We start from the raw sequence: 26821 nt of genomic DNA, 5'->3' as shown, positions 1-26821 counted from the left end.
TGTTTCTTTTTTTTTTGAGGGTCCATTGTCTGTATTAGGTATTATACAGTAAGAGTGGAATTCTGTGAAGATGTTTGAGGGAATGTCGATGGTTGGGATGGTAACTATGCCGTGGTCATAAATGATACCATATTTTTCATGGCTGATATTATTCATGATATTAAATTGCGTTGTAAGACTTCATTACAACAACTGTTATCAGCTCTACATTAATGAACTGGGGAATGTTTTTGTGAATTCCACTCTCAAGCACAGGTGTCTTCTTATTATTATGCATGAGTATATCACCAGATAGATGTGTTTATTTCTCTATGGATTAAAGCACATTAATTACATACATATTACATGGAATGATTCTCTTATATTCATAAATCTTCTGAACGTACGCATATAATTATAATTCCCTTGTTTATCTTTTACATTCATTGTTTATAGTTCAGGTGTGGAATTCGGTTACATGTTGAAATTTATGAGCACGTGACACCCTTACAATCATCTATTAGATCGATATTTCTTTGTAATTGATATGTCTGCTTCTACTGTGAGTGGGACAGTATTAGTTGTTTTTGAGTGTCTGCACAATGTCAGTAATACCTCGAGTATATGCTATAAAGATGTATTGTGTTCAAGATAGATTCTGATGGTTTGGTATAGAGGTAAATTTCTCCCATGGGTCAGTCACTAAAAGCGTTCGAGCACATCCATATGGACTGAACATCGGTTTCATGTGCAAAATTACATGATGATGAACAGCTACTATCAAATTATGAGCAGTGCAGCGTTCATTTATGGCTTACTCTACTTCAGTATTAAATGCTTCTAATGAACCAGATATATCCATTTCATTCTTTTTTTTGAACCCTTAAATGCGACATTCATGAATTTTCTGTGATGGATTATGTAAATTGTAGTATCAATTTAGAATAAACTTAAACCTATTGTTTATTCATCGATTGCATATACTTTTGTTTCAGAGATATCACACCCTGAATCAGGATACAGCTCCACATTATCCAGTTCTCACCAGGATTCCGGTTCGAATGTCTTAACTCCGGGACTGCACATTGAATCTGGTAGCGGGTCCACAGTGGTTCCCCAACAGACAGATCATCACAGTAAACAGCCGAGTGATGCTAGCAACATATCACTACCATGTATCAACGTCACTGAAGTAGAGGTATGTTGTCATTTATCATTTGATATCGGCACCACTAAATGAATTTCGTCCTGATTTATCCGTTCGAAAGGGTACTCCCCGAACAAGAACCGATATGAGATATAAGGAAATAGTTTCTGACGAAATTACCACCACCCGTTCTCACTTTATTGCTTCCTTCCCCGCAATGCTATTTTCTCATTTATGAAATTTCGAACTATGTTGCCACTAACAATATATGCAGCGCAGTTCCTCCTGATCACAAAATCTCTTGTTGGCTAATTAGCTTTAAGTACTCGAGGGAGTATAGAAAAGCGGAAGGCTAATTTCACATAAAAGAGTTGATGCTGGGTTACCAGGGTAGAGTATAGATTAGACAATGTTTACTGTATTTATCAAACTACATTTCCATCTGTATTTTGAAGCAGTTTTATATGATATGTGATGGTAAGTGTTGGCATTTCATTTGAAAAGTGATTGAGCATGCTGGTATCATTTTCGTTTTCTTTTGTTAAGTTAGTCTGAAGGTGGTAATCAATGCATTTTTATCTCTCTAAGGTATGAGTAGTTTGTATTTCTTTAGATGTCATACTGGGTAGGCCCTATTAGAAAATTTGGGATGAAATGTGAAAATCTTACTCTGACAGATTGGGCTACCTGTCATGAGCGTGTCAACAACTGGAATAAGTAGGGGAACACGAAGCAGACTGTTTCATTCAGGTCATTGATTCATAGACAGTGACAATATATCCCCCTCTGTTCTGTATTTGGCCACTTTGCATCTGTACATGTAGGAAAGTGCACTAGTCAATTGTAATTGAATGGAACATGCCAGGACTAATTATAACCTGCGTAGTCAGATATTGGATCGACACGAAATAGCACTTTCTATAATTAATCAATGGAAAAACGATGATGACGCCAGTTTCTATCTTGAAATATTTTGACGTCATCTTCACTAATCAATGCAGTTGACAGTTCAGTTTATTGACCCCTGTTTTACCATTATTCATCCATTATTTTCCCGCTGTCTGAAAAAATCCTGAACATGAGTGTCTTGAATTGATTTGCCTTCGAAATCGCCAGACTTTCCCCACCATCAGCGAATAAGAACAAACACTTGTCAATGCTTTTTAGCTAATTTGTAGCCGGCCTCCAAGCTGCAGTGATTATGAAGATGTTGTTGTTTTATTCTGGTCATGCATTGTGTCAAAGGTACAATTGATCACAATTCTATATTTTCTTCTGGATCCGTGGTTGCTTCTGTAAATGTAGTCTATTTTAAAACTTCTACAAACATAGGTTTAGCATATTGTCACATAAGTTATCTCTACTGGTATATAACCCTGTATTGTACTTAATTGCGGATTCTGAAGCCTAGCTAATCTTGGGCTATGGCGGGATAGATACCAATGCAACTGAGAAGAAATGCGACTGTAGCCCAGCTATGTCGGCTGCGCTTGACTTCCAGCAACTGATCCCAACTAGCAGGATATGATCTACCAGTTGCTTCCCTGCTGTATGTCGGCTACAATCACTAGTAACTAAACTGTCTGTAGACATTCATGTAACCGATCAAAATGGCCTAGTGAAATCAAAGGAAGGAGACAACTCGTGTCATAAGCAATTCAATCAGTGTTTAGTTTGTATCAATTAGAAAATAAAGTATGTATACAACTGAGATAAAAATATTTAATAGTTGATAAGCGCGTTTTTTATGATTTTATAAAGAAATCATTTCTGGGTCTTAAGTTTTTTTTTCAATGAAATAACTCATTGATTAATAATCATATTTGATTAATCGGATTTGAATATAGGCCTATTAGGATTTTAGTCAGTCTAAGACCAGCTTAGTTCTATAGCCAATCCAACAACTTAAGACCAGTCTTAAAGATTTAAGACAACTTCTGGACTTATGTCACGACTGTGCAACTGGCCCCCGGGGGTTGAGCTTTACTCAGGACGATGAAACATTTTAGCCTGACATTCTCAAAAAGATTTTTCTGATAATATAATATTGTCATTGATCATTTGAATGATTAACGGCTACATTATATTTAAAAAAAAATCTCAACAAATGAATAGATAAAAACCTACGACGACTTCTAATCATCGCGTTCAGTGTCCTACCCAGAAGAAATATTCAACTTGCTTTCATTTAAGTAACAAATATTGCAATAAAACCTATTGAAATTCGATTGTATTTAGAATAATACGTAGACAATCAGTATTCAAAATCAACGCAATTTGAACAGGATTCGAACCTATACAGCCATTTACCACTCACGCGATCGTAAAACCGCTGCTATTTGGCTGTGATCAGTTGTAGCACTCTTGGGTCGATAGAAATGCCACGCATCTAGTGATGGGGTTGCTCAGACACTGGAGATTTTTGTGTTGCTGATGGTTGTTGTTCACATGCTAGCTCAGGTTGCTGCAACTGGTAACAGATCGGTCAGTGATGGTCACTGCTAGTTGCTCAAATCAGTCACTAGTAATAGTCGCCTGTTGTAGGGCGACCTGAGTGCCCCTTAACAACATCGTTCATTCAAGGGTTATCTTGTGCCATATACTGCCAGTCACTATGTAGTGGAATAAGTTAGTTCCCAATCCTAGTCATTTTCAGGGTGCTCACCCCGTCGGACCTGACATTAAAAATGGCAGCTACCAGTGAAGCTTACATTGCGACGTTAACATTTTTTCAAGCTAAATATGGCCACAAATGTACAGAATGTGGAGCGGTGTGGCTGAGCGGTTAGTGCGTTCGACTCTGGGAAGCCAGGTTGTGGGTTCGAACCCCGTACATTGCCGTAGTGTCCTCGGGCAAGACACTTATCCTCATTGCCTCTCTCCACCCAGGAGTAAATGGGTACCTGGCCTGATAGATGACTCCTGAGCGTTTGTTAGCATCTCGGTGTTACTTCACCCCAGGGAGAGATGACTGATACATGTTAGAGTATAAAATTGGCCGGGGTAATAATATCGAAAAATGTAAAGCGCTCTGAGCAGCCTGGCTGGATTTAGCGCTATATAAGACACATATTATATTATTATTATGTTTATAGACAGAACTAGGTTCATCATCTGCTGGTAATGAAAATAAGAATATTTATTTTTACCAATTCCTGTGGTTACCAAAGAAATACAATTAGCCATATCCCCTATTTGGGCAATAGAGCTACATCCTGTATTGTAGTGTATACACAAAACTGATGACATGTAAACGTAGCCATGGACTGTTGTGTAATTTGGGTAGTGTTTGTTTTGTTTTTGCTCTCTAGATGAACAATATCCACTTTTCTATTCGTTCAGGTGAAGATCACGATGTTCATCTTGTAACTAACACTGCTAAAGAGTTGCATGCAACACCAACATATCTTCTTTCCATAAGGACATAAACTTAATCACCTGGCCGGCTTGGTGCACTTTTTTAGCCTTGCCAACATTAAGTCTAGCATCTACGTAGAGTCTAGTTAAGTCTCAGGAATATAAAACGTGAAACCTATTTAGTCTTGAGGCAATCAAATGGTTGCGAATGCGGTAGTGTTAAATTAATAGTCTTGAGACTATAACCATATAGACGGTAACCTCCGGTTTATGTTTTAATGTTTAAGCTTCATGATAGATGCCTCCACTGGTTTCGAGTAGAAATTCACTTGGAAAAAAGAATATTTTTCCTTTTCATGACAAATAAGAATTTTTCATTTTTCTACATACTATTTTTCATTTTTCTACATGCTTTATGATCAAGGAATACAAATACCAGCGTATGATTGGGTTAGAAATTCAAAAGAAAAATTTGCAATGAGTCTGCCCATATCTTAAGTGATATTAGCATTGCTTAATCATTGAAATACTCCATTACAATGTAAAAGTTGTTTATACTTGATTACAATTTTCATTAGCCGCAGTCACACCATATGTAGTCAATTCCATTTTAGAAGGGACCATCCTTTTTCACACAGGAAAAGGCTGTTGCTTTTTAGAAAATTTGAACTTTAGTACGGACCATTTCTCAGTGTGACACAGTATCGCATCTAGGGGGACCAGTAATAACAGCTGATTTGAAAATGTGTGTGAATGCGCACCATTGATTTGGTCGGTCTGTTCTAAATGGGTCCATTCCAGGTATGGGCCAAATAGGAACAGACTAATTAGGGAAAGATTACAGGGTGTTCAAATTTACATTTAAATTCTCATGAAACCAACCAATTGCCCTTAACTATCAGGCAAAGTCCATTTCAATGTTCAAAGAAGAATTCGAAAACTTACGTTTTAAGGGAAATTTATTGCCGTAACTAATCATATAGTCATCAGTAAATTCTAACTTCATATTTATTCTCCACCTGTTTTGAAATACTATTTTGACAGCTCGTGTTAATTGTTCACGTGCTGATAAGAGTTCGCTATATAAGAAAATAAATTATGTTTATTAATATTATCATCATTATGATCTGATTGGGAGGTGAGAGAACAGCTCCCTGAGCCGATGTATTATTATCAGGGTGGATTTGAGAATTGTTGATTGATTACAGGTTGTTTTGAGGATAGGCATGTGTATGCATGTATAACATTGGCCATGTGTATGTATACCATTGTATATGGCATTTAATTTGACGCTATAAGTAATCAATTTATTTCTGGCAACCTACAGTTTGAATGATCGAATTAACGCAATGGAATTTATCGGTATATCTCTTGCATTGCATTTGCCCTAATCTGCCATCGCACGGCAATAGTCTTGGTTGTATATGAAAGTATATAGGATTAGTTGTTTATTGTATTTTCATTAGGTAAGATTGATGATACTGTTCAAATCAGGTTTACGTAATTACAGCTGATGATTATCAAATAATATACCGGTGCAATGAATTCATATCAAACAACATGCGCAATTTTATGTTTTTCGAAACGTTGAAATGAAATAATATTGTCTTCTCAAACTGTCTTCTTATGCTACTCTTGTCCATCTTTCTGATGACCACAACTTGTGGAATTGTCAATGAAGCTGTTCGTTCATTTGTAAAAAATGAAAAATTGAATATAGTTTTAGCTAAAACGGTAAAGTTTGAACTGTTGCCCTTATTGATAACGCAGGAAAAATAGCTACTAGACCAAAATGTGAGTTAGCTTTTTCTCAACATAGGACCCAGTAGATTGTAATCTACAACAATCGACTCACTTGTGCAATTATTGTTTACTGTCGTTTCCAGATTAGTTTCTACTTTTTTATGATCTCAATAAAAAAAAAGATTTAAGAAACACTTATAGAATCTTAATAATTTCTATTCAATTTCAGATTAAACTGCCATTTTTTATGTAAGATTATCCCTTTTTCCTATTTTAATGGGATTGCCAAAGCAGTCTGGTCTGAATCGATTATAGCCGCGTTCACACTAGATTCGGCGCTTATGAAATACCGTATGTCCGTGCTGCCAAAATACGGCGCTTACATAACCAGTTATCTTCACACGGTGAGTCAGCGGATTCGGCAATTAGTAAGCCTAGTATAGTAGTCACCCGCTATGTTGATAGAGGGGAGTGTAATTAGTATTGTACTACGCGCTAAATAAGCGTCGAATTTGCGTTCACACTTCAGAAAATACACGGCCAGCTCCATACTCAGGTCGGGTTTTCAACGCGGAATCGCATGCCACATATATCAGTACGGAACTGATAAGCCGCGAATAGGCCCTGAATAACTTCCAAGTGTGAACGCTTAGTACCGCACTGTCCTAGTGTGAACGCTGCTAATCCTTTTTAATTGTTATGGAAATTTTCATCAATGGGGCGATCAGAATTTTCAACACATTTTACTAATGGCAAATTTTTGAATATATCAATGCATTGACATTTTGCAGTACATGTCTAGGCATTGGTCGGCCATGTACCTAAGCCACCATTTGCAACTATTGCATTGCATTGTACACAGGTCACAAGTCGACCTAAGCCCGCCTTTACGTTGTATTTGCCCTGCCATGTTAATTGTATATGAATGTGAATGTGAATTTTTGATTATCAGTTACGTTTTTCATTAGGTAAAGCCTCGCTCAGGTCGCCATATGATTCAATGGTGATGGCGTAGGATCAACTCATGTTGACAATCGCCGATCTTCTATTTTGATCACCGATAGTAACGTACTAGCAAATTCAGTTAAATCTTTCTTCTCGACGATCAATAAATAGCAAAGACACTAGCATTGTATGTACAATCTAATGTACACTGTTTATTTATATTCGGTTATCAAAATATTTGAATAAAAAATTCATTCAAAACTAATTCATATATTAACTACGCATAAAATGACAATGAATTGTTGAAATTTTCATTGATTTGTGACCACGGTGGCCCCATTTTGTAAAATATCATGGGATTAAATACAAAGCTTCGATTGGTTATGAACTTATGACGTTTGTATAAAATTGAACTCGTTCAACTTGGATTGATCGCTTATTCATTTTAGAAGCACAACGTCGATCTCAACACCAACAGATCGGCCAACGGATCGTAAGGGTGACCTGAGTTGAACTTAAGATTGGAATATTCCAACATATAACCCGGTACAATAAAAGTAATCACGATTCCATATGATATTGCAGTGCCACACGCTGGGACTTAGTCATTGGGTTGTTAACCGTCAGAAATAATCAGTAGATGCCAGAAAACACAAGTTGTTAAATCATGTATCACATGTATTATTTGAGATGGTATCACAACCCACCTCCGTGTCGACCTTATTCGAGTGATCCGTATCCTGATACTGTCATCAAAGATAAGGTATTGAAAAGATCATTCTTTCTGCAAGTTTGCATATTCATGTGATGAGAAAAGTTTAACTTACTAGCCCCTAGCCAGGAATTTTTCAGTCCCAATTTGTTTTTTTCAATTTACCAAGTGTAAGTCATTGGGCAAGTTATCAATGTCCTCCCCAACTAGGAAGACTAAAATAATAGTAAAATCCCAAAATAAATGAATAAATGTCTTAAAGTTTATTAAAACATTAGGAATATGGGTGGTTACTACCACTCTTCTTCCGTTTGAAATGGAAGAATAAAGTGAGTTTGATTTCATTCTTATTCCTATTAATGTTGACAGGCTTGAACTATAGATGTTATAGAAAATAGATTTTAATGGTCATAAAATGATAACTATTTTCTTACATTATTACGAATTATGAGCAGAACTAATTTCTGAAAGACCTGTTTCAACAGATGAACCCCTGGCTAGAGGCTTGAATCATATTGAGCCGAACATACACCTTTTCGATTTTAAACCAGATTATGGGATAACAATTGAGTGAGGACTGGTGATAATAGCACCTAGAATTCAACCTCTAGCTAACATTTCGAGTGTGCTTATATGGAAATGCCCCTCGGCTCATTATTGATCGAAGACGAGTTCATCGATGTGTTGTCAAAGGCATCTGTTATGTTTCAGTCTCATTTTAAATCAACCAAAGAGCCTCTAAAAATCGACTTGTTAAAGCTAATTTATAATTCTTACTAATTTTGCAGATAGTTAAATTCAGTTGTCATATTAATTGCGTGCCGTTGTTTGCTGCCAATAACTCAAAATCAGTTGCTTTTGGTTCCTTTGTGCGGTAGGGATAACCGGAACAGCATAAGAGTGGAATAAGAATGGACAGACCAGAATTGTGCATTTTAAACCGCACATAAATGGTCTCTTCTATAATTTAGAACATATCTGGATCTGTCTTTTTGGTTGACCTAGTTAATCCGTTTTGATATGGAACTGACCAGTTTAACACAGTATCAGCAATGTCTTATGTCGACAAGCAACGATGCAACTGAGAGCAACCGCGATCGCTGCCCAGCTTATGTCGACTGCGCTCCGATTCGCAGCAACTGAGGCCGACTGGCGGGATACGAGATCCTCCCAGTTGCTTCCCTGCTTATGTCGGTTACGATTACTGGCAACTGCAAAGGCTCAGATGGTCACGTGATAAGCATTTTGAGAATAAATTTGAATTATATTGAATTATTGGGAAATATTGAATTATTGGGAAATATATTTCTATTAGAAAAGCTATTTCTTAAAGATCTTTATCTTTCTGATTCTGTTTTGAAAACAATGTGCTAGCGACATCATATAAAGATGGCCGCTCAAACGATAATTCGACCAATTTCGTTTCTAGATCTTCGGTCCAATCAACTGCCATGCTGAAGGTTTGGTTTATGTCTTGAACTACTTGAATTTGAAAGTTTATGACTAATTACGAATGACGCTTACTACCTCTCGTAGGCCGCTAGTTGCCGCTAATCGGCGAAAAATCCAGTTGCGTCGGTAGGCGTCACGTTGCTTGTCGACATAAGCCAGCCCTTTGTCCATTCAAAATTGAATTGAACTAAATTTAGACACTTCTAATTAGGTAACAGGTAAAAATGTCCCTGGTAAAATTCCTCCGGTAATCCCCCAAGGTAAAAATTCCCCCTAGGTAAAAATCCCCCAAATTTGATTTCATTGCAAAATTCAATAACACACTTCAATATTCTCATGTTCAAAAACTTATGTAGTTTTCAAAAATTTCCAATTTTCCGTGGTGTTTTCACATTATTCACTTTGGATTATCTGTGATTTTTACCAAACTACGTGCGTTAAATGAAATTATTCCGTGACTTTTAGCTACCAACATGCATAAAAATCACATTATCGTAGTTTTGAAAATTTCTAAGAAATCTAGTTCGTAATAGTATCTACGTAGGCCTACCCTAAGTATTCACGCTGTTATTTATGCTGGAACAATTAAGAATTTGGCTACGAATGTCCATCAGGGAAACTGATATCTGGATTTTTCGTGTGGTAAAAATCAGATGGAATCAAGCATGTCTTCATCGGGTTTTCGCAGAAAATTGCTAGGTAACTATACAAAAATGATTACATGATCAAATAGTTGGAACAGGTTAATACCTTGCATGTTGGGGCGATAAGGCGATCAGTGAAAATCGTTCAGGTGTGTGCGGCAATTGTATGAGAGAAAGTGCTATAGATAGAGATTTTGATTGACTTACTTGCACTAGTTCACACATCAAGATAGTTCTCGTCCTGTAAATTACAATGTAACATGTTGTCACCTAGGATGAGCCAATAGATCGTTACAATGATTGGGATGCTGATGATGAGATGACGGTTTGGTTTCATTCATAATTCTTTGCTTTATAGCTTTAAAGGTGTATGTGGTTATATACATATATTCTACAGCAATCGGCCTGCCTTTCTGCCATCATTACAATGAAGAATCTAATATGATAATTGGTAAGATGATAATCAATCTCATGGGAACTTGACTCATTGAATGATTTAGCTGTGAAAAAGTGAATGTTTCCAAATATGGATATCTATATATAATGTGTGAACAATTCATTAAGATAGATTTTGGAAATGCAGTTGAAAAGGTCGATCTATTAATTCCATATTTGGGGACATCTTCTGAAGAGTGTTTAATGAATATCACTAATGAATGTTCACATACCAGATAAAAGCCGCGATCACACGCACACGATTTGGCCTGGGCCAAATTGGCACGGATCAGGCTCGGGCCAAATTTGGCCCGTGCCTAATTAGAGAGCGCATTCACACGCAAACCATTCACTCGATACTAAACAATGCTCAAACAAAGCGAAGTGGATTATTTCCGGTGTCAGTTGCAATTCAAACGCAATCATTTGTCTGGTGCTAAAATTTGGCTCCGGCCTGGACCAACGTTTTTGGTCGGGCCAAATTTGGCCCGGGCCAAACAGGCTCGGGCCCATTTGGCACCTGTGTGAACACTTGTTCTGGGCCAAATATGCTTGTGAGATCGCGGCTAAAGCCTATCTGCAATATTATTCCTAATATGATTGATAATGAAAATCACCTGAAATTTTCCATTATTTTTAAATGCTCTATGATGTTATACTCTATGATGTTATACAATTCTTAGTGATATTTCCGTTCATACAGAACATGGCGTTTAGCACTAACAGAAATGTCAGAGGCTACAACTTAATTAGTTAATTGAGCTAACTGAAGATACCAATTCCATTTGTGAATATTTGTCAGAGGATTAGATGTTTGATCTCAGGTAGATAAAACAACAAGCTAGATCTTGTGGTCATGATTTTATCTGCTACAATTATAAGTATAGATCTTGAGGTAAATCTAAGGTCAGGAATACATGGGCGGAAGATTAAGCACAAAATTTTCTGCACCTCTTCCATCTGTGGGGCCTGTTATACAAAAACACTTAATTCGAATCAATGTCTAATTATAGCGTGTTTTGTGAAAATGGCCGCGTGCTTACTTGTATATGCTGACAGTTAGTTACTTTGGTATTATCATCCAACGAGATCAACATAAGATAAGTTTAAAAAAAGATTTTATGCATTGGTGCATGTAAAGATGGTGTAGGTCATTTTGCGTTGCAATGCGGTCTGTAGCAATGGGTCGCAAATAGGTGTATAGTTTAACAGCAACGCCATCATCAGCAAAGTCTCTAAAAGCGTATGTCCATAGCAAGTTAGAGAGATAGTTATGTAGCATTGCAGAAAGTAGAGTATTTACAACTCATTACAACTGATCATATTGCTGGCAGGTACACGGACGTGTAGGTCAACTGCTCTTTGGGGAAAATCACTGGGGGTCGCAGATAATCAAGTCACTGGCAGTCTCAGGGCCTGCCTTTATTGAATTTTTAGGCCAGCTGTAAGCCGAGTCTATTGCTATGCAAATTGAGTGAATTAGATGCTACAGTTTTTTAGATGATAGGCTTTTTCACTGTGCAACAGAGAACCATGTTGAATAAAGTTTTTTTGGAAAAATCTGAACACAAATATTCAGTTTATAAATGCCAGTTTAAGAGTAAACTTCTGTCTGGTTGGGTTAAGCAGGGCTCAGATAGTAAACTGTCTGTGACTACACTCAGAATTCAATGATGATAGCTGACCATTGCTCTCGGCCATATGACTGAACGTGAGATCACTGATACACCAACGCCACTCTGATACTGGCGCCAGTCAGAATGCAGGTTATGGGCACAAGTATTTTGATATTTCGAAACACTTTTATAAATTTTCATTTAAATCCTTTCATCTAGTTTAGTAGAGATGAAAATGTATTCTTCCACATTTTCTAGGTGGAGCTATTAGAGAACTATACTAGTTACCCAATCAAATGATATATCATTATAAGCGTCTAGTCAAGGGCTACTGAATGTAATTTCAATCATTATTTGAAGCAACTGATTGGCTGCCTATTTTATCACCATTTTATGACCATTTTTCGGCTGACAAAGGTTGACTGAATGGTGAATTTGATTTTCAGTAATCGTAAATGCATGGGTTTTCTACTGATAGTCGGAAAAAATAAATTGACCTGAAGTATTTGTTCCTGGAAACTGCCTGTCCACGTTTCTTAGAAATACATGCTTGATTGAAGCAGAATGTGTATTTTGTCATTGAACCCACAAATGCATGATCATTTCATAAAAAAAGAATACTAGATATAGGCTGAGTGTAGTACCCCCTGGGGCTCGTATTTGTCAGCTATAGAGGTGATGTGCCTGACGGATGTCAAGTGCAAGCAGTTAAATGAAATGAAGAGCTATAGTTGATTTGATCATGGATGTACAAACGTCCATGATTTGATGCATGTGAACTATACATGCCAACATCACTAGTTAGATTGTTCTAAATTGGTCCATACGTGTAATGTGTAAAACCAGAGTGCGTGTTCATACACAAGTTGTTGAATTGATTACAGATGGATATCACTAGCCCTGAAATATGTCACCATTAGTATTTTACCCTGAAATGTATATCTTAATGCTAGATTTATGAGTCCCTGGCAGTTATTGTGTCAACCCAGCATTGTGCAACATGCACTGTGTGCTTTTCCTTATAAGCGCTCAAATAAAGTGATTTTCATGACAGTTAGTAGCTATAATGGGGTAGGTCCTAGGATGAAAACTATTGAGAACTTTCTTGCTCATCCATAATGGCAACCATGGCGGACATATTGAATTTCTTGTTAGTGCTCTACACACTTCAAATAACATGCAATTTCTTCTGAACTTGGTTTGTGTAATGGGTTTGTTCCATGGATGGAACCTATCAAAAAATGGCTTTCTCGCTTTTCCAATATAGCAACCACCGTGGACATCTTGATGTTGTTAGCGCTCTTGCTCTTCCAAAGAAAATGGGCCAAATTTAGACCAAATAACATAGTGTGAATGCGGCTCATGTATTACTGTTCTTTGAAATCTTAATGTGATACCGGTATACATTTGTCCATTTCCTTTGCATGATGGAGGGTTTGTCAGTAGCTTTTTAGAAATTAGCATTTTAAGATTGCGAAAGCCTCGACTCATGAAAGTTTAATACTGCAGATGACTATACTCATCGACAAGACTCATTTCAATACATTCGTGCTTAATCGTCACGTTCTACACTACATATGCAGACACTTTTTGAGAATCTGAAATTTGACCTTTTCTTGGTTTGCAGATTGTGTGAGTTCTTATTTTCATTAGCACTTCAGTTGGTTGTTCCTGCACAAAAAAGTTGAAATATTTGTTTAGCTGCTGGATATTCCGTTATTTTGATAGATATTTGTCAAAAATATGAAGTCCATTTACTGGTACATGTAACCATTGTTATAGGGATCTATTGTGTTATAGCGACGTTTTAATCTAACTAATGCTTTGGAAGTTGGCATATGTATGAATATTCTTAGGACCAATTCGCAGATGGTTAAAATCGTCAGTTCAATTGGTTTTCAGAAATGTATCCAATAGCAATGGCTAATATCCAAATCATATAACTGCACATTAAATTGAAATTAGCTGGTTTAATGTCGGGCATATGGTCCAGTTTCATGAAAAAATGTTTCATTTGGTAACTTCAATGATTTTAAATGAAAAGCACACTCAGTAAGTGATAGTGCAATGAATTAGGGTTTAAACATTTAAGGTCGAATTGTGATATGATTTGTTGTGTAAATGGTTCTCAGCAACTCAGCAACTTGACTAAATTCTCAGGTTATTTTCTTTTTTACTTGTTCAAAGCTATAATTGGCATCTACAGTATTAGTTTCTACCTCAATGAAAGTCATCTAGCAAAAAATTAATTAATTTTTTGTCTGGGATAGTTCCATAGCTTGTGAGGTGTAATGAAATAATAATAATTATAATAATAATAATAATGATTATTATAATAATAATAATAATAATGATAATAATAATAATAATAATAATAACAATATGTGTCTTATATAGCGCTAAATCTAGCCAGGCTGCTCAGAGCGCTTTACATTTTTCGGTATTATTACCTCGGCCAATTTTATGCTCTAACATGTATCAGTCATCTCTCCCTGGGGAGAAGTAACGCCGAGCTGTTTACAAGCGCTCAGGAGTCATCTATCAGGCCAGGTACCCATTTACTCCTGGGTGGAGAGAGGCAATGAGGATAAGTGTCTTGCCCGAGGACACTACGGCAATGTACGGGGTTCGAACCCACGACCTGGCTTCCCAGAGCCGAACGCTCTAACCGCTCGGCCACACCGCTCCACTACACCGCTCCACTACACTGTAATGTAACTAATCTCAAGCAGTACCATTTCATTGCTAAATTTCAAATAATAGCCATGATCATACGGAGACGATTTGGCCCGGATCAGGCCTGATCCAAATTTGGCCTGCGCCTAAGTTAGAGAGTGCGCCTGTATGCAAACCACTCATTCGATACTATGCAATCCTCAGCCAAAGCGAAGTGAGTAATTTCTAGGACTAGTTGCAAATTCAAACGCAATCTTTTGTCCCTACTGAAATTTGGCTTGGGCCTGTGAGACATTTTTGGTTGGGCCAAATAGGCATGGAACCATTTGGCACCTGTGTGAACGTTGTTCCAGGCCAAATACACGCCTGTGATCGCGGCTTATGAGAAGGCATCCGTTCCACTTTTATCACATATTTGGTCATTTCAACTGTTTACATCAATTTTTTTGACGCCTTATAAGCCGTTACCATTATGAAACCTTAACAATGCTAACCATTCAGCGTCATTTTACAAACGACAACCGTAAATCGATGTGCAAAACGTCACAGGTTTATGTGTACACATACAAGCTATTTGGCAAAATATTATTGATAAAGATGTAGAATGGCTCCCTGTGATTATATAATGACCTCTATTTGAACGTCGGAATGTTATATTGCATTGAATATCATGAGAAGACGTATTGTAATAGTAAATGATGTATGATTATATCAGGAGCGGCAGGCATAAATAGAAATGATAAGTAAATCGGATTATTCGGTTAAATGGCGGATGTATACACGATTTGGAAGTCTGATATAAAAGTCAGACCCTGTCATGGGGATGCTAGTGGAATGACGAAGCTATCTACGATCTGAGTAGGGCCGGCGTGAATTTCATCGGCGGCTACAAGCGGTCTATATAAAAACGTGTAAACATATAATTTCAATATTCAAATGTTTTAGAAAATATGTTCGATATTAGGGGTATGCAGGTTTCATGAGATTAGCAATTTATAATAGCATAGCTGTCATATACGGCTCCGCGTCCACTGATGGCATGTGTATAAGGTGACAATTCAATTCAATACTTTATTGATCCTTATTACATTGAAATTCCGGGATAAAATTCCCAAATTCAATAAAGTTACAAAGTTACAAACTAAGAAAATACAAAATACAAGACACACGGGTAATTCATACAGAATAACATGAATAAGTTATTTAAATGACAATGTCTACTTCAACCCAGACTCAAGTCTAGGATATCGAGTGACAGCCAAACCGGGCCCCGGGACTGGGCCGGCTGGCTACACGATATGCTCGAAGTCATGATGAAGCAGACATCAGAAGAGCTCCTTCTTCAACCATGGAGGCAATGAAGTTGCAGACCAGCTTAGAGGCAAAAGTGAATCGAAGTCGGTCACAAGTTTACAATTTTTTTTAAAATTAGACCAGTCGAAGACTGTATCATCTACCCAATCGCCAAATCTCATAATTATGTATATGTACATAAGTACCTGTTGGAATTCTGCTTCAGACGTTGACATTTTGTGAGGTATGCGATTGAAATTCATTCAATCAGCTGATATCTGATCACATTCCTGATTCGATTCGAAATATAATGATTACAAGACACGTGTTTCTATCGACCGCTGCCGTATGTTCGTAAATCTATATCTCATTGAAGCGAATGTGAATAGAATCTACGTAGAATGCATATTTCATTTGACTTTGTTTGATCAATTTGCCGCTGCCATAATGCACGACGCGTATAATTTCGGATAGAAAATAATGTGTTTTGGTAAGCGAGCTATGCCGAAAGATGTGCAAGGCAAATTTGTCCAAGGTGCCAACGTACATATGCAAACTATTAATCAAACTCCACCAGCTGTCATGTACGAAGATAAACATAAAGCGGAGTGAAATTTCCATTCTGGATATTTTTGAATTCACTCAAATTCTACAGATGCCACTAGCCATATAATAGAACCAGTTGAAAAGTCGATTATTAAGTTGGGTGGAAATTTAGAGGTTGATGTCTGTGTGTTTGTCGGAATTGGACAGCCACAGCAGGGACGCTCAATTTCCAGGCGAGTGACGATTACAACTGGCTAATGAATCCAGTCGATTTACAGGTAGTCATTACACTAGAGACTTGAGTGACACCGAACGATAACATCTATCAACATTTTCAGACCTTCCTCGAGGGCTCGAGTGGAAAATTGTGGACATATCTGAACAAGCTGAAGGAATGTTTTTTTTGGAAATTTTATTCGATATACGGGTGAGGTTTACGTAAGTAAAATGGCAGAGAAAAAAGGTCAGAGGTTAAGAGGTGAAGTTCTACATAGTGATAAATCGACTGTTGAGATCGGTGAGAAGGGAGCAGCAGATGCTGAAAAGAAAAAGTTTTCGTGGAAACAACAATCATCTTGGGAGATACTTCAAACTGTGGATCAACCGGACGTGGCCAATAATACTATTGAAACCGACGCCGAGGTTCATCAATCACCGAACGAACTGGTGACAACATCAGAAACTTGTCAGTCAGCAGTGCCACCTCATGGTGTCCTCATGCGAGACCCTAATAGATTGAATGCCCTTAAGGCACAAATGCGTGCAAAACTAGAAGAAAAAATAGAAGAGAAGAAACATGAAGATAAGTAACAAATTGCACAGTGCTTATTCGGGATATCGAATCATTTGTACTTTGTTTTCGATGTGAATAAAACACTTCAATACACTTGTCATCGATTAGAATATTAATGTTTCACTACACAAAATCTACAGCATAAGATAGGCTTTTCGTTTCCTGCACCATATCGGTAAAATTGTAGCATTCCTTGCGTAAGGAAGTACGGTAATTGATTGAATCTGCCTCTCCATCAAGCTTTTGTCATCAGTTCTTAGTAGGTTATCAATTACAATCAATCCGTAGCTTAAAACTTAGCGAATTCAATAATGAATATTTTTCATCTTGTGGTCTCTAGTATTTTCATGATTACTTCATGTTTTTACAGATGTTGGAACAGTCAACGAGGAACATAGATAGTAGTAGCATTGTTCAAACCAATTATGATTCTGACTGTTCTAATTCAGCGATGCAATTTACCTCAGCACAACCAGCATTGCTTTTTAAATCATCACCAACTGACCTCTTTGTACTTACGCCTACGATTTCTGGGCTGTTACCAGAAAAAACACCTACTGGAAAAGAATATGAAATACCAACTGAAAACCCTACAGACAATATCTCGAGCACCTCAGTAACTAGAAAAATAAATAATGATTTATCATATGTGAGTTGCCAATCATCATCAAGTCGATATACAACGAGGTCATCCATAGACCAATCACGATTACAGCGTCATTCTTTGAGACAGAGTGAATTGTACGGTGGTTGCTATGATCGGACAGCCAGTTCTAGACATGAAGAGATAACATCACCCGAAAAGTCAAATCCCATATGCAGTAAGCCTGAAGTCATATCAAAGAAACGTGTTCATGGTAAACAATGGAAAAACATTAAGGCACTTTTCTATCGAATGACCTTTGATCCTGGAATAAAGGTAGTGACACACAGAAACAAGAATTTGCTAATATTTTGCACAATATCATGCATGAGCAACTTACTATAAACCAAATGAATTTGTATATTTAGTTTTAATGCACAAGTCATTTATTTTGACTCAATTGATACTGAAAATAACTTGACCAGTCTTAGCTTATAGACAGGTTATAGTGTAAAGAGAATTCCACAATAAAACGCAAAAAATCAAGTCCGAAAATGTTTCCTAGTGGTACTAGCACAGGGCAACATTTTTGGACTTAATTTTTCGTTATTATTGTGGAATTCTCTTTATATTAATGTGTCAACACGGATAAGGTCTTATTAATGGAGACAGGTGATATCAGGGAATGCTTGAGATTTTAATATATTTCTTAATTCAATCATTATGTATGTTATTAGCTACAAAAATACATAATTGGAATTAGAACAAGGACACAAGATACATAGTTGTTGTGTTCTGACTACTCATTTTGAGAAGTCTATGGTATATATTTCAAGCAACGAATTTTATAAGTTTTCAATGGATATCAGTACCAGTAGTTCTATGAATGTTCTTACTTAATTCATTTTGCTTTGATATCGATAGAAGGGTTGACAACTGAGTTAAACTACGTACGGATATAATTACCAGCGCTCTTGATCTGTACGTAATCTACCGAATAATGACAAATAATCGTTTGGATAATTTGAACTGTTTCGGGAACACCCTGATTTTCCATCGGAAAACTGCGCAACACCTGCAACCTATATTTCCATGTAATATGTATATGCTATAATAATTTTATTGATTGTCGTGGTGATAATCGGCGTATAGTTACATAGTACACTAGTAGAACGTGTGCACTTAGTGTATTTGTGGGTTATGTCTACAAAATGACCGATTTCGGATTACTTGTCGGTGTTGTCGTTGGGAGGAAATTTTCATATGCCTTACGGAAAAAGTTCGTTCATGTTTGAATTATGGATGAAGTAGGAGTCCAAGGCACGCAGTCTCCACGGTTACAACGGGCCCAGTACCTTTATAACTTAGAGCATCATTCACCGAAACTGCTTCGTTCACCAAAACTTCATCGTTCACGTCATAATGAGGACGTTTACATGAGACAGAAGGTATGATCATTTGAATAGTAACTATTCCACAGAAGTGATCCTTATATGTATTTTACTACTCTTTCAAAGATGTACGGAATTCCTTTATCGTTCTCTCCCTTAATCGATGATGTTTTATTTTGCCTGCTATTTTGTGGTGTAGGGTTGAATGCGGTTTATAGACGGTGGTAGGAGTTTTCTGAATTTTTATGGAATTGTTTTATGCCTCAAAATCTGATTATCGTAATGATTTTTATGATTTTATCTGAAGGTTGCATCGGTAAGAAAATTTTATGACACCGAACGAATTTTTTTGTGTCTCTTTCATTGTATCTTATGGTAAACCTCGCTTCACAAATCAGGGCTCCAAAACTTCGACTCCAAAAGTCCCGTTCATTAAAAAAGGACGATTAAGGATAATCAAACAATGTGGACCAAGGGTTCAGGTTATAAATTTGGCACTGGAATGAACTAAATTTAATATCAGATCTACAAATGTAATTCACACGTTGTCGAAGGAACTGACTCCAGCACCCAGTTCCTGGGTTGAAATAGCAATTTAGAACTGTGAAATTAGGTACTGGACCTAGTTCCACATTTGTGAATTAACATTTAACTCTTGAGTTAACTATCGAAAATGAACTAATTCTTACTCGGCGTTTACTCTTTACTCACAACTGCGGAACCGGATCCTGCATTTTGGCAAGACCAGGATTACTTGGATAACTTGATTTTTTTCAGTTGAGCCCAATCTGAAATGTCAATATATATTTTACAGGATTCTGGAGATCATGCAGAAGACATCGACAGAGCTGTTGAATCGCATAAAGCCCAACAACAAAGCTCATTGCTTTCTACTAGTCAATCTCATGGGGTATGTATTGATCGATTCAAGTTTTACTTTATAGTTTCAGCTACAAAGTCTGAAGGCTTTTCCTATACTAAATTGGAAAAGCGTGCGAAACGTGTGCATCTCAAAATGTGGTTACCACATCTGACCGAGATTTTTCATTCGCAAAAATGGCAAATTTATGAAAATTACAAGCATATTTTCTGCCACTACAGCGCAGGGTTTGTCATTAGACCTTTTAGGAACTATATGTAAAAACAGTTTTCATATAAATGGTACTTAGAATGCTTATGGTAAGGAGAATAGTGTTAGGTACCCCTGTGGTAATGACATTCATAGCCGCAGTAAAGCCCTTCGACTTCGTGTTTTAGTTCCCTCTAAGCAACTGTAGTTGTAGGCCTGCTTACTAGTTTAACAAAGCTTCAGTAAGTAGATAATGATTGCAAAATCATTGCTTCTTAATAAGTTTTAAATGATTCTTGCATTTGACCAGTTTATTTTTGTTTTAAAGAGCTCCCCGTCTTCACGGGTAGGCAGTTCGCTTGTAAGTAAATTTTGCTTTGCTGTCTCGCTGAACTCTTGGAACTTAAATGTTGTTATGTTTCTGTTTATCTAGCGGGTATCCAGGACAATAAAATGGCATATTTCTAACCATTCAGGAAACTGATCTGTAATGTGACGAAAGAATACCATCTTAATTTTTGATATGAAGATTATGAAATCTTGAAAGAAATTTTTAAAAAATGTTGAAGTCTGGACAGGAGAGACTGGAGTCACACTTACCCTTCTCACTTCAAAAGACAACTCTGCTTATTCTGCTTAGGCCTGTATGTAATTACTTGGAATACAGATTTTTCAAGAAAAAATGGAAGGGCGAAGGGAAATAGAATTTACTATTACTGGCATCTTAAAATGGAAGGGGTATGGGATAAAATAAAGAATATTTTATTTCAGTTTGTTTCCACTTACATTGAAGGACTGTGGAAAAAGAGGTGAAAGTTGTGAACCAAGAGAAGACTTTTGCAAATTATAACAATTGAAATAGAAACATCAAGAAAAACAATTTTTTGGTTGAAACAAAACATGAGACAGGACTAAAATAACTATATCTGTTTAATATGATTTTGGTGGAATGCCGGGTGCTTGATCCATTCTTTCAAGTAATTCAATGAAGGCCTTCATTTCCAAATCTTCATTATTCTTATCAAAGATGATATTTTTCAGTTACAGCACTATTTATGGGAGGTATCTTATTATTTATTTTATCATTATTTTCTTGACCTGTTAGCACGAAATGGCCAACAATTCTTGATGGATTTCTCTGAAACTTAGTATAAGTATTGGGGCAGGTGAAATATTCACCCCTATTGAAAATGGAGGTTATTGTCATATCAAAAATGTGGCCATCTTGAATTTTGTGTTAGTATGATAAGCCTGTAATTCTGGCACGATTTCTATGAAACTTGGTGTGAGGATTAATCAGCCAGGTGAGTGTTCAATCCTGCAAATGGATGTTGTTGGTTGGACAGCCATCTTGGAGTTCCTGTAAGCAGCGTGCAATTCTGGATTTGTGTAAAGATTAGGGTAGGTGAGATGTCAAATCCTATGGAAAATGGAGGGTATTGACCAATGGCCACCAAGGCAGCCATCTTTATTTGCTTGTTAGCATGATACAGCCTTCAATTCTAGATGGACTTCCATGAAACTTGGTCTGAAAGTTAAGCCTCTTCTACTGTGGGCAACCATTTTTTACAAAAATGATGAACAATTAAAAGAACTATGCTTTTTTATGAAGTATGCAATACCCGTCTTCAATTTCTTGCCCCATTGCTGTCTGCTTACCCTGGCATTGGCACATTCTAGTAAGTTCCCTTGATGTTAGAAATATTCTATTGCTTTTTTCCTAGGTGCCCTATACAAATAGGTTTTATTGGAATGAGTGGTTAGTAAACAATTTTTGAAGTGCTGTTTAACGGGCTTTTCTACGATTCTGCTAATCCCAGTTAGATAATTTCTTCCTGGTTATGTATGTTGTCTGGATTTTACTTCTATTTATGAATTGATTCTTTCATTATCTAGGTTTCTGCTGTAAATGTATATTTTCTAAACTTAACTTACCCATCCGTTTATCCTCAAAATATGAATATAAAGTGGTTTCAATGTGGTATTTGTTTTCCTTGGAAAGCCTTTACCTTAACTGAGATATTGTGCTCCATCCCGTTTCATGAAAAAGTTTTTTTTTAAATAACTTTTTGTCTACTTTTCAATGATATAGTAAGTTTTCAATAGATACAGTGATTGAGGCTTAATGATTTTCAGCTTAAATGTTTTTGTGAAACCAGACATTAGGGCCAGTTTTACTACTTTGCAAGCCAGATTCACGAGCTGAATTATGTTACGCATTAGGAATGAATGGAGCACTGGCATATCACCGGATTTGCATGTGACGAGACAGTTTTAAATGTTCATAATTCGTCCATTTTCATTCAAATTTGAAACAGATTAGTAGGCTCTGGAAAGCAACAATTATTATGGGAGCCACCAAAATGAGACTGTTCACTCAGTTTTTGATTTTAATCGAAATGTAGGAAAAATGGAATGTAGATAACAGGGTTAAAAACCTTGCAGAATCCTCAACTCCCACAGAGGCTGTGCTGATATCCCATTCATGCTTTATTATTTGGCGAAACTCGCCTCCCTTTGCTTCGTGGCATGATTAAAGTCCTCCCTTTACTTGGGCGTTAGAGTGTCCTGTATATATTTATTGTTTAGGGTGAAGATGATAGCGATGATGATGATGACGAAGATGATAATGGCCAGTATAGCGAGGAGACAGATGATGCCCCTGCTCCTCTTGCATTATCTAAATTTTCACAATCCAAACTAAGTCTGCTTGTGAGTACACTATACCCACAAGTACCTTTTATAACATATGCAGACTGGTTTTTGGTATTTCGCTGTTCTGTTATTTGCTTTAAGCTTACCATTCTCACTATGAAACAAGTAAAGTGTGTTTGCATTGAAATCAATGGGGCTTGCCTAAATCCTGCAATCATACCAGATGGCTTGACGAACAGTCGATTTTAATTAAACCTTCTTAAAATTAGTCCATGTTCACTCAATTTGAACTGAATTTTTGATATCTTCTGAAACCAAATGTTTTGTATGAGCCTCCTTTAAGATTAAAGGTTGACTTCTTGAGACAGGTTACAATTCGGCTCTACCAATATTGGAATATTCTTTTGGCATGTTCATTAGAGCAGAATACCTTTCACAAATTCAGAAATAGCATATTCTGTACACCTGATAGGAGGCCAATAGAAAGGTTGTGATTTGGAATTGATTTTCTTAAACTTGAATATGTCTTGTTGAAACTGGCCTTAATGAGTGTTTGGATTTACTTGTAGAGAAAATTTGGTTCAATTTGAATTGAAAAAGGAATTTTAATGTGGATAACCGGTCATCTGCTAGGAAACCTGATAGATTTGTCACTTACCATAGTAGCGTAAACAAGCCCCATTGATTCATAAAGTAAAGACAATTCAGTTAAATTAATTATTGTTTTAATAACCATTTCTTTTTCCGAATACTTAAATGTTTGTATTTTGCTTTTCTAATATAAAAAGATAGTATCAATAAATTTGTTGATCTATCTATGGAATTTGCCATGAATATATACAATCACAGTAAAATAGCATACTGGTTTAAAGTTATATCTCTCTTTATATTCTTGATAAGTTTTATCTATTCGTTTGTTTATTATCGTATTTATTTCACTTCACAGGAAATAAGCCTTCTGTTTGCTTTGTTATTTTCCATTTGTTAGGATTGTTCTATTAAATTTTTTTCAGAGTCCGACCATTTTCTTGGACAGACTTAGTCTGCGGGTATGTGATTGCACATATGTATAGATTTTTCTAATCCACAATTAACAAACAGGTGCGGTGGCAGTATTCAAAGCACATATCCTAACATGTGTTTTTAATTGGAATTGGAATCAAACGAAAAGTTTTTCAAATATTTTCCAATTAAAAATGCATTGCATATAATGTTATGTTTTATTTTCTTACTTTTGCATCGAATAAACACTTTAACAACAAATTACTTTATCGATGTAACTGTTCATGGTGATTTCGACAAGAAAATGAACTAACCAGCAAATTACTGCACGTGACCTTTGCACGAGACATGCCAACTGTGACCATGTTTTGTGTCCCATACAAACTAACAGAATCTACAGAATAGTGTAGACCTAAAACATTCCATAACTTACTAAGTCTGTTGTGCACAAAATGAGGAAAAAATACAATGACAAGAACAATCACTACAGATGGAATAATAATACAAAACGTTTGGTGTTAAGGTCGGTTCTTAGATTAGAATTTGATAGAGATAATAGCGACTGTGAGGAAGATAATGATGAACTATTGCAATTAGATCATCAGTGTGGTGAACAGGTAGAGGTCACCGATAATAGCAGCAGTTCACAGAAACCTGAAGTTGAACTGGGAAATGTCAGGAATACTCTTAAACCTGATAACCAACAATCGAATATTTTCCTGCAGAGATTTGAACAAAAACTACGTGATGGTCGAGCAAAATTACGCAAGGTGATTAAAAGTAGAAATAACTAGCTGATATAATTGTACGGCATTTGTAGAGTGTTTAAAACGGATTACTTGGGACTACAATTGTTGTCCAACTTACCCATATTCTGAGTTATAAGTATCTGGAAGATTTTGGTATTATTTATTGTAATGGAGTATACATACTTTTCATGCTGTTTTTATTTTGTACGTAAATATAATGATGAAAACATGAAATAGATAGATTTCTCCACAAATTATAGAATAAAAATCAACACAATATTTGATCCTTTCTTTAACATGTCCTATTATCACATAATTATGTTAACATGTAACATGTATATACGTATTTTTGTTATGCATTTCAAAATGTGCCCGAAGTGAAAACACTGGCTGGCTGCCAAAGACATGCTGAGTGACGGTTATGTCAATAGACTCTAGATCACATGCGAGTCCATGGTCATGGTCAGAAACATGGCTAGGTTGACAGTTTTGTATTGTATTTCGCAACCATGTAGAAAGCCTGTTTGCCTATTATAGTTGGTTTTCTGACATTGTCAGCAAGAAGGTGTCTATATTGGGTCACTTGTTTCATGTTTTGCTGACACTATCTATTGATTGATATCTCTGTAAGCTCATGGACGTATTTATACGTCCATGGTTATCTGTTGGTAAATCTTCCTGCGGTTGATAATTCAAAATGATGTCTTCTGATTTTTTATCCAAGTCAAACATAAGAAAATATGCTATATTTATCATTTTGACCAAGCAAATTTATCGAGTTCATCTGATGAGATCTGACTCAGTCATTAGTCATATACATTCAGATTTTACTACCTTATTCTCAAATGGATCAGGACTGCAGAGGTTGACTGACATATGCAGTATACGGTAGAAATGTCCCAGAAAAAAAGGGCCCTGAAAAACTGGGACATTTTTCCGGAGACATTTTTTCCCTGAAACATTTTCCCCTGACATTTTTACCTACATTCTACATATGCATATAGCTGAGTCAAGGATATCCTACTTTTAATCGTACTGTACACACTAACTAATTTGGTGCATGTAGTTTATTTGAATGAATTCAGTGAATCGAATATTCAATAGCGTTTTGTGGTATTAATTGAATGAATGAAGAATTCTTTCTTATGTTGGGTTACAGAGTTTAGGAAACAGCAGTTCACAGGTAGGGCACATTAATACATGCTGATTTTCCAGGTGAACCTGAAAGATCTAGTGTGACAGAATTTCCTATAATAAACGATATTCTTAGAAATGTGGTTTGAAACCAACTGTAAATTGGATCCATTAATTAAGCCTCATGCGAACCATATTTGCAAGAATACCATGGCACATCAACAGCTTTAAAGTTTTCACATTATGTCATTTTATCAGCACATACATGTTTGATTAAGACGATTGTTGTAATTTCTGTCGTAAACTTTTTTCTCTTGAAACACTGCTCCTACGTTTAAGGTTAATGGTATATGTCAATTTCATTGTTAACTATTTTTGCATTTACTGAGAACCTTTGTTTCTGCAACATTACCACATAACGACCAAGTCTGGAATTGCCTGGTTCTAATCTATTGAACATTCAAGTAAAATTTATATGAATTAAATCTGCGTATCTGAAAATGAGCCATAATTCATTTCTGGGACATTTGATTGATGAGCCTTATAACCATTGATTAAACACTGTCGGTGTTGTGATGATAATATAGAAAATCTCATTATATTCCTGAAGATAAATACATGTGTACATGTATTGCAATATTGTCAAAACGTTGAATAAACCACTTCCCTGGTACTTCAATATACATTTCACACCTGATTTTAGTTCTAAGTGTGGGACTTTCTTCTAAGAATTGCCTAAAATACTATGAAATTAAGATGATTCATAATTACACAAGGATGTGACTGATTTAGAATGGATATTGTGTCAAGCACTTTTGTGTTCTAGAAGCAACTAATAGCATATGAATGTTACATTTAGAATAGTTTTTTTTTATTAACAGGTACAGAATTATTTATTTT

At 36.3% G+C, this 26821-nt stretch overlaps 1 protein-coding gene across 12 annotated transcripts in view; it reads left to right on the top strand.

The window, feature by feature from the left end:
• The window catches only part of LOC141899783 (synaptotagmin-like protein 4), an 80184-nt gene that overhangs the window by 39407 nt on the left and 13956 nt on the right, over positions 1-26821 (top strand). For 8 of the 12 annotated variants that reach the window (XM_074786318.1, XM_074786326.1, XM_074786310.1 and 5 more), the window contains 4 exons: positions 975-1177; positions 20127-20222; positions 24050-24085; positions 25947-25970. In XM_074786318.1, coding sequence (XP_074642419.1) covers positions 975-1177; positions 20127-20222; positions 24050-24085; positions 25947-25970 — 359 coding nt within the window. Of the gene's footprint in view, positions 1-974; positions 1178-20126; positions 20223-20709; positions 20743-24049; positions 24086-25946; positions 25971-26821 lie in introns of all 12 variants that reach the window. The other 4 variants (XM_074786369.1, XM_074786342.1, XM_074786351.1 and 1 more) reach the window with 4 other exon arrangements.

This window comes from Tubulanus polymorphus, chromosome 1 (assembly GCF_964204645.1).
Source record: "Tubulanus polymorphus chromosome 1, tnTubPoly1.2, whole genome shotgun sequence".
Taxonomy (NCBI): domain Eukaryota; kingdom Metazoa; phylum Nemertea; class Palaeonemertea; order Tubulaniformes; family Tubulanidae; genus Tubulanus; species Tubulanus polymorphus.
This window is presented reverse-complemented; position numbering and strand designations above follow the sequence as displayed.